Below are 9,764 nucleotides of genomic sequence, written 5' to 3'. Positions count from 1 at the left end.
TTGTCTCCCAAATTTCTCTGTTTGATTCTTCTTCTTTTTTAGATTACTAATCTCTTCTGTCTCTTCTTTGAATTCAGGCTAGAAAGCGTGATTTTAGTGGATTGAAGTCTACGGGTTAACCATTCAAAAATTCTTCTCCTTCTTCCTCTTCTTAGCTATTCTAAGCAAAATTCAGGTAAGGGAAGCTAGGATTTGGGATTTTGGGTTGGAAATGTGGGGCTATTGAATGAATTGAAGGTTAATGTTGGTAGATTTATGAAATCTACACAGTGTGGAGAGGATTCAAAGGGGTTTTGTGTGGAAATGGGGGTTTTGTTTGTTCTTGAGGCAAAGTTGAAATTTGATGATCTTCTTGAATCATTGTGGATGCATGTCGTTCTTCTTTGATTTTCTGAGTTATATGATGTTGATATTTGAAGTATTTGGGGTTACATGTCTTGATAATTGCATGGATTGAGAGGATTGGGCGATTTGAGTTGTTCATATGCTGGCATGAATTTTCTGGGTGTGGGACGCTAAGCGTGGGATTATGGGGCTTAGCGTGAAAATTTTGAATGCTGCTAGAACTCTGAGGCTAAGCGTGGGATTTGAGGCTTAGTGTGAGAATGATATGTGCCTCTGGAAGGCTGGCGCTAAGCATGGAATCCTGGGCTTAGACTGAGAGCTGAGTTGTGCCTCTGGAAGGCTGAGGCTGAGCATGAGTTCTAGGCTAAGCATGGGGACTCAGTTTAATAAAATTCTTTTCTAATTAAGTTGGTTGCATACATGATGGATGAGTAGTATGATGGAAGCTTGTTGCTTGAGTTGTATTATGGTCAAATGATGTTAAATAAGTTGTAGAGATGTGGCATGATGGGGAACAGTATGTGTTGAACATATTACTTGTTGTTGGAGTTGTTTATATGTTGTGTAGTTGGTTCATATATGTATGATATATGATGAAAATTGGTGTTTGATTCATGTGTATGCTTGCTAATGGTATATATGAATGTTTAAATATGATATGACATGTGTATATGTTCATATGAGGATGATATTGATCATGATGGTGGATTGACCATGTATGATATATGATGCATTATTGCATGTGATGCCTATAGCATGTGTCTAGCCTAGGACTTGAGGAGAGGGAAACTGTTTTTGAACTGGAAGAGCTCACATAGAGTTTCTTGAGAGTGGTGCTTGGATAGGTCACTAACATAAATAAGAGTGGTGCTTAGATAGGCCACTGCTTTTGGGTGAGAGTGGTGCTTGGATAGGCCACTGGTTTGGGTGAGTCTCCTCTAAGTCCTTAGCTAGTGTTGGAGCGGGGTATGAGGTCGAGGGTTATTCCCTTAACCAAGTATTAGGGAAGGTGCGTGGTTTCTTGTGGATAGTCGGTGAGCAAACTCCACAAGTGACTTAGTAATGCATGCCAAGGTCGTGGTAAGTCTGTACCCAATTGTGCTATACCGGACTTCCAAGTGTGTAAATAACATCAGGCGAGTAAACCCGAGTGGGGATCTATATCCCGGTTAGCTGTGACCGAGCGGGCGTATTGGGCGTGAAAACGGTTGGGGTGGTTTCGGTAGAATTGAAATGTCACTTATACTACTCTGTTGTTAAGGAGATCTCCTAGGTAAATGCATGACGATGCACTAGATGATTGATATGCATTGATATCTGTCATGAGTTGCATTTATTGCATGATTGCTTTTATGATGAAGTGTATGGTGTTTGACTTCATGATTGATAGGTTGATGATTGATTGAGATGGAACTCTCTTGGGACATGATTGGATAATTGTGTAGTATAGATTATTATTCTATACTTGTATGGGTATTTATTGAACTCTAGCTTACCCTTCTATTTCCATGTAAATGGACTGCGATGATCATACTGCGAATGGAAGCAGGTCAAGGTTAAGTTGGAGCTGGTTGCTGTGACCGTTGCGAGACTTGGAGTTTTGTCCTCGTGTTAGAGTTACCATTTTGAGTAACTGTTTTGTCTATACTTGACCGACACTAGGACAATATTATTTTGGATGACTGTATATATATAGTACTATATTTCGTATATAAATATTTGATTTCTTTCATCACTTCCTTTATGTGTATATTTTGTTATCCAGATTAATATTTTGTCTTAGATGATTAATATTGTAGCACGATTCTTCTAAGTGTAAGAATCGTGGCAGGTCGTTACATCAACTCTCTACTACTAAGTTGACTCTAATAATTTTTATTTAATTATGTTCTTTTGCTTCCAAATTTATGGTATATTTTTCGTTTTCTAAATTTAAAATTTGTGATTTTAGTCCATATAATTTAAAAAAATATTTTTTTGTTTCTCAAATTTAAAATTTATCTTTTTAGCCATGTGATTTTAAATAATATTGTTTTAAATTCTCACAGACACTAATTACATAATTGAAAATAATAAATTGAAACAATTATATAATATTAGTTAGTTTAACATATTATTTTCACTGATAAAGATATTAATAGAAGAGTTTTATGTGACAAATTCATTAACAGCTAGGTAAATTTTATTTGACAAATTTCGGCCTCATTTGGAAGAACTTATGAACAACTTATTTGTATTTTATCTTATTCTATAAATGTTTATAAATGTTTTTTTGACAAACTTATAAAATATCTTATAGATATACCATAAGATGTTTTGAACTTATTTTAATAATATAACTTATTACTACTTCTGATCCTAATTATAAACAATGTATGACAAATTATCAAGACTAAGAAAAGTAATTAAGTTGGTTGTTTTTAACTAATCCTACTATAAATTCAAATTTCATTTCAAAGATACAATTTGTTTTAAGTAATTGTTATATTTAATGTTAGCTATAAATAAATGCATAGAAAATAGAGTTAACAATAAGAGTATAAAAAAAATTTACCTTGCATAACTTTAAAATCTAATGATTGTTACTTAAATCAAAGAAAAATCCAATTTAATGCTTATATATTGAGCGAGATATAATATTTAACTTATATAAGAATTTATTGAGAAATTCGTGCTCAAATCTTGTCATCAATGTAAAAATAATTTTTATTTTTATTTTTTCATTCTTTCATTAAAAATCAATTTTATATTTTTTGTTTTTATTTCTCTAAAAGTTATTGTTCCTCTCTATTTTTTTTATTTTCCCTTCCAAAGTTTTTTCAATTCTTCCTTCCAAAATTCACATTTTCTTATAATAAAAAACTCTCGTAATTTTTTCTTTTCTTTCTAAAATGGCATATATGCTTTATTGAAAAACTGTCAAATATATGCAACATTTTTTTTCCATTGTGGATTTTGGTTATTATTTTACGGCTTATTATTCTTACTCATCACATAATTTTTATCATCGAAATTAAAATTCAAATACTCAAGTCCCATATTTTATTATTAATTTTATTTTTTAATAAACTAAAATAAGTAAATAGTGACTGATAATTTTTATTTATTTTAATATTATTAAATATATAATGTCATTTTTAAAAATGATTTAATTACTTTTAAATATTTATTTTATTTTCAGTCAAGATTTTATTTGTAATTTGTAATTTTTAAAATGAGACAATATCTTATAATTAAGTTCTTAAATAAAAATATATTTAAATACTTTAAAATTATATAAGTATTTGTTAATATGTATATCTAAATATAATAACTTATTGAATTTTAAACATTTATAACATAAATTCTTAATATATGAGAACTTATTAAATAAGATCTTAATTAAGTTATTTATCAAAACAAATTCTTATTAACTACATTTGAGTAGAGAAATTAAAATAATAATTTTTAATATTTTAAAGACTAAAAATACATTTTAAATTTGAGAGGCAAAAAAAAAATCTTAAATTTGAGGGATGAAAAATATTTTTAAACCTCTATTATATTTAAGATAAATGCACAAAATGTTTTAAAATATAGATAAAACCAAGGATACATTGAAAAGATAATAAATCATCTTGAACTTTTAATGAAGTATATAAATAAGACAAGGGTACGTTGTGCAGTAAAGTTTCAAAAGGAAAAGAAAGAAGGGACAACTATTTTTACTTTTAAATCACGAAATTATACGATATTTATAAAAAAAAATGAGATTAGAATATTTAACTTATGTTAATCTCTCATTTTTTTTAATAAAAAAATTGCCCATTCGTATCCCTTTTATTCCGCAAACGAGCTCCCACAGAAGCCACACACCCAGACTATGAATATTTTAAGTTGAAAGGAATTAAACGAGAAGGGAAGAATGTAATAAAATTGGATAATTTTGGAAGAGTAAAAATACAAAACTTCAACGTAACCTTCACACATTCTACATAAATATATACAAACATTTCAAAATGTGGGGTCAAATGAAGTAAATAAGAACTTTAAAAAGAAGTAAAAACTCATCAAACTGATCCTTTTGGAATAACATAAGTACGTAACATCAAATAGTAACTAACTAAATTGACGTAACAAATAAATATTGAATGGAAAATTTTGATGCATTTATTATTAGGAGATCAAAGTACAGAAGCTTGTATCTTTTGACGACCACTGACCAAAGTGATCGCCAGTGTCCACGTCCATTTCCTAGTGTCTTTCCTAATAGTGGGAATGAGTTTCCATCCTATTCCTTTGCTTCCTCTCTTCTATCCCCACCCAAACATATCCTATATTATGGAGGCAGAAGAAGCTTATCAAAAGTAAGTTGGAACCTGGACCATAGTTGTACTTTCATAGTCTTTTCTGAAATATGATATTGAGCTGTGTTCATGTTTTATCCCAAAAGAGTATATATAACGGTAAATGAAAAGGAAATAATTATGGTGGACATAGGAGAAATGTGCATAATGTTATGGTCATAACTCATAAGTAAATATGTACACGGCAGTATGTAATCTGTAATTACAAACATAGTAGTCAACCTCCAAGATCAATTGTTTTGATAGATACCCTTTAATTAATTACTTGTCAGGTGTGGCTACACAACTGCTATAATAAAAATGCTGTGCTTCATATATATTATATCCACCAGATGAGCCAAGTCCTTGCTTGTTATGTCAAATAATTCATTTCATCACTTATCTGTAGAAACTGCAAGAGCATAAACTTTTAACAGAAGGGGTGTAAGAATTTAATTACAGAATGAGACGAGGTTTGTCCATCTTTCCTGTTGATCTATTTATCAAGGATGTCTTTATTTGTAAGAAAGATGGTTTCAAAAGAGGTACTGGATCCCGCATATTTTGCAAGAACTAGAATCGAGAATGAATAGGTTTATGTACTCTTCCAAATCGTGTCTGTTTAGATGTATCTTTGTCTTTATCAGTATGAATTTTGATGAATTCCAAAACCAAGCTGGTCAACACATCTTGATGAGAAGAATATTCATGATCAGCTCCTTCTATGATGCACAGTTCATGATTAGATAGAAATTTAGCAAACTCTGAAGCATCTTCTGCAGGGACAGTTTCATCCATGGATCCATGAATTGTCAACACTCTGTATCATCAATATTGATGAAGTGACTACAATGGTATAAATTAAACATGAAGCAACTGATTTTGCAACATTTTCAATGATGCATGTTATTAGATGTAGTAACGAACCCTACCTGCAATCTTGGGGAATCAATAGGCAGGCAAGATGGGTTATGGTAGATAGGCGGTCCATCAAACTTTCTTCGGTAACACGATACACGATCTTCCCTATCATAAGAAAAGGAATATGTGAATCAGACTGGTTGAAGTAAATTGACAACAATTAAATTAGTGTGTTGTCAAAGAGTAGCCACTACGATGCAACATCAAGTGGAAACTAGAAAGGTAGATAACCATGGAACCAAATGCAACACAATGAAGAGAAGTGATTCAACGCTAAGGCTAGAGATTATTAGAACCACAAGAGCAGTCACATTTAATAAGTAAACTCAAAAGTGTTTATGGAAACAAAAGAACAGAAGCAGGAAAAAAAAAAATTTGACCAAAGACATGATTAAAAACCACAAATGATAGACAAATAGAACTAGAAGATTATTCACATTTTGTCGCTCACCTCTTTTATTTTTAACATCTATATATCCATCTTGTTTGATCCTCTGTATAAAATTTTCGCCCAAACGACTTTCCATGCCTCTTGCTAGATTGAATCGACCAGATATATTGACAACAATATGAATATCCTTATATTTTGAGGCATATAAGAGCACCACATTACCCCCTGCAGAAACCATTTCAGTGACTTATAAGAGGGATTAGGGTTGTGAAAGACTTGTATAGAGAAAAATCCTATTACATTAACAGAGAACTTAAAATTCAGTTTACCATCACATCAAACCCTAAGGAAGATTACGTTCTCCACCAAAACTGTACAAATAGATCTTCAGTTTAACCAATGTGAGCTAGGTCCATTTTTTATAAATGTTTTCTAATCTTTATCAAGCATTTTCACCCCTAAATTATAAATCCCCAAACCATCTCGAGGGCAATTTTCCTTCATCTTACAAATAGATAAAAGCTACACCTAACCCATCTTTGATAAATATATTCCTTCTATAACTTGTAACATTAAAGACTCAACACACAATATATATCTACAGTGTTTATGCTTAAAAGAAGACCATGTTAACACCTGATCAATGTCATCATACTTTCTCAACAGAAATGAAAAACCAAATAAAGATTTAAATCTTTCTCTCTGCGTTTTCCACTGATCTTCTCACCAAACAGTTTCAAAAAATTACCTTGAGAAGATTAGACTATCTAAGACCTACATTCTTGCCTCTATTATTCACCTACGTACTAAAAATAAAATATATTTGACAACAATAATAACTAATTACCTAGTAAACAAAATTAAAAATTATCAAATCAAATATGTTACATTGGGCAGGAGAGACAACATTTTCTCACTACCACCGAAGTATTCCATATCCGTTGTCTGTTCAGTCCACAATTAACTTCAGTTTCATACAATAAGGATACTTGTAATCTGACCTTTACTATGACCAACAATTGCTGTAATTATGTATTTCTGCTCACGGAAGTGTTGAACTACAGCTCGCAGGTCTTCAACTTCTCTGTAGTAGTTACCATACTGAAATGAACCTTCACTTTCCCTAGAAGACAATCATATGAGTTGCTAGCAATATAACGACAATTCAATAAATTGTTTTTCTCTAGTATTAGAACAGGTACACCCTTAGTTTACATCCCAGGTAGAATCACTTTTACATTCATGTTTGTAATAGACTGGTCCCTTTAACTTGAATGTAGCTTCATAATTTTCAGTCTCAGTTTATTTTAAAAAAATTAAAGTCACGAATAGAAGACAGTATATTGTTCATGGGTAATAGGACACTAAAAGAAAATATTATGGAAAAGGGCAATTTATGCTACCATGTTGTGCATTTGACTGTAGCAAAACACCTGTATTTTTATTCTTTAAGGAGGTAGCTTTGACACAACAACAGATTTGGGATAAAGATTAGGCATTTAGATGCTATTTGGATAGCATGTGATCTGTTTAAGAGAGTTCCCTAACATATTGTTTGGTTAGAGTTAATGGAGGGTAGAGGACGTGAGAGAAAATTAGAAGACCAAAACTCCTCCCTTCCTCTAAATCAAGCAGCACGTACTAACTGAAGGGTTGGGCTGCTCTGCTCCGTTGAAGATTTCCTTTTGTCTCTGTTGTTAGTGTTTGCTATAGATGTTATATAACTAATAACAGCCATTCATGAACCTTTACCAAACTGCAGTTGCTCTTAGGGGAGTTGTTCTATGACATTATTTTGCATTGTAGTTAAAGAGGATCCCTTATCATTGTACTCTTTGTATTTATTGAATTTCTTCTTTTATTAAATATTCTTAACACCATGCAGATCAAAAACCAAATAATTAATTAGACAAGACAAATCATATACACAAACAAATCAAACTAATCATATACCCATTTCCCGCAAAGTCAAATCGGAAGGCACTCATTCCATCCTTTTCCAGAGCAGCAGCAACGTTCACCATGGGAATCCTTTCCTACAGACAAAACAATTCGACCCTTTAGTTCAAAGCTAAATGAAGAAAAATTAAGTGCACAATTTATTCTTCTTATAGGGAAATTATTGGCATAAAATTGTGAAGTGCAACAACCTTGGAAGATTGGAAGCCATGGCACACGATAACAAGCGAAGTGGAAGCCCCATTATGTAAGATCCCCACGAGATTTTCTCCATGGGTGTTTCGTATCGTAACTCTAGTTTGGGCACCACAATCGGCCATGGTAATTAGAATATTAGATTATATATACTGTCACAAATCAAGGAACAGGATCGTAACGTCTCGTGTGATGATTTTCGATTCCGCTAGATGCACAGAGAATAGCATAGGTTCAACCATAAAAGAGAATTGAACATTTAGTTTTAATACACGAGAAAAATACTACGAAAACAGTCAAAACACGGAGTAAAAAGCCTTTTTTTTTTCACAAAAAATGTAGAATTACCTCGAACTGCAAGTTTCATCCAATTGCAATTTCCTTGATACCATGAGAGAAAAGTAACACAGATCCAAAGTGCCACTCATGAAAAAAGTGAAAGATGATGGGAGATTTTAACCACGCATACCCACTCGCTTTAAAAATAACAATTGATATTATCATCCAAACCTTAATCACTCAACGATCTGTGTGGAATTTCTAACAAATTGAATTTAAAATTTTTAATATCTAAATTAAGGTTTCAAGTTTTTAAAATTTTTAAAAATTATTTAATATTTTATTTTATTAATTTAAATCAATATATAATTATAAAAATTTGGAGATTTTGTATATTAATAACCTTAAATTTAATGATTAAATTATTAAAATTTAATATAAAATATAAATTATTGAATAAAGTAAGTTTAAATAAATATGTATATATATATATATAAATTAATTATTTTTACGATAATTATTTTTAAGAAGTATTTAGTACTCGTAAAGTATTTTGTTTCCTAATAATATAATGAAATTGAAAATGTTAATTTCTTATAATAACTTTATTATTTTGAAAATAAAATTTTCAAGAAATATAGTTCATTGGAACTTTTATTACATAGATTTTTCATAAAACTATTTTTTTTTATAAAAATGTGCAAATCTAATTTTTTTGAATTAAAAATAAAAAAATTGACTATAATAAAAATGTTATATTATTTTTATTTGTTAATATAAAATGATAAAAAAAATTACTCCTAATTAACATATATTAATATTTTCTAAAAATATTTATTACTTTAAAAAAAATATATAATTATAACCGGGCAAACGCATTTTAATTAAAAATCATGTTTCTATGATATTTGCAAATAATGATTAATGTGCATGAAAAGCTACAAAACTACCCATTTAAAGTCATACCAACAAGTATTTATTACCGGTTGACCATGTAAAAATTTTTAAACTAACAATACATCACTATTAAACGCTTGATATAAATTTCTTTTTCCTCCTTGTAAGACAATGCAAAAATTATCAATAAGCGTGAAAGGACTTTTGAATATTTCTTTACTAAAATATAAAAGCATTTTTAACAAAGAAATTGTTAAAAACCTTTATAAACTTGTATATAAATATACTATACATTTCGTGTACATCTAATAAAAGATATATTTGTTTGAACTATTTTATCTTGAGTTCAATGGATACAAAATAAAATTTGGATATGAACAAATAATAAATGAAATATGGGAAAAAGAACATAATATAACGTTTGATTGTTACTGGTAAATAAAAGGTTTTAA

At 30.3% G+C, this 9,764-nt stretch overlaps 1 protein-coding gene across 5 annotated transcripts; it reads right to left on the bottom strand.

The window, feature by feature from the left end:
• Positions 1-4,821: 4,821 nt before the first annotated feature.
• LOC109816397 (putative uncharacterized protein YDL057W) lies at positions 4,822-8,631 on the bottom strand. 5 transcript variants are annotated; one of them, XM_020381422.3, is made up of 7 exons: positions 8,485-8,631; positions 8,133-8,288; positions 7,936-8,018; positions 6,984-7,105; positions 6,043-6,207; positions 5,603-5,696; positions 4,822-5,490 (listed from the first exon to the last, which is right to left on the bottom strand). In XM_020381422.3, exons 2-7 carry the CDS (start codon positions 8,259-8,261, stop codon positions 5,244-5,246), a joined length of 840 nt encoding a protein of 279 aa, XP_020237011.1. In that variant the 5' UTR covers positions 8,262-8,288; positions 8,485-8,631; the 3' UTR covers positions 4,822-5,243. The 5 variants fall into 5 exon arrangements, with proteins under 5 accessions (XP_020237011.1, XP_082919313.1, XP_020236996.1 ...); XM_083063187.1 differs by having other exon boundaries at positions 8,133-8,344; positions 8,485-8,627; XM_020381407.3 differs by having other exon boundaries at positions 8,133-8,235; positions 8,485-8,618.
• Positions 8,632-9,764: the final 1,133 nt, after the last annotated feature.

This window comes from Cajanus cajan, chromosome 9 (genome assembly GCF_000230855.2).
Source record: "Cajanus cajan strain Asha chromosome 9, NIPB_CcT2T_4, whole genome shotgun sequence".
NCBI classification, from domain to species: Eukaryota; Viridiplantae; Streptophyta; class Magnoliopsida; order Fabales; family Fabaceae; genus Cajanus; species Cajanus cajan.
The sequence above is the reverse complement of the archived record's forward strand: the minus strand, read 5'-3'. Positions and strand labels throughout refer to the sequence as shown.

What these genes read in the sequence shown, in the direction of transcription:
- LOC109816397 (XM_020381407.3), bottom strand. Translation starts at nt 8,564, where the DNA reads ATGAGTGGCACTTTGGATCTGTGTTACTTTTCTCTCATGGTATCAAGG. An exon ending in GATGAAACTTGCAGTTCGAG is followed by an intron (nt 8,236 to 8,484) that starts GTAATTCTACAT and finishes TGCCCAAACTAG; the next exon opens with AGTTACGATACGAAACACCC. An exon ending in TTTGACTTTGCGGGAAATGG is followed by an intron (nt 7,106 to 7,935) that starts GTATATGATTAG and finishes ATTGTCTTCTAG; the next exon opens with GGAAAGTGAAGGTTCATTTC.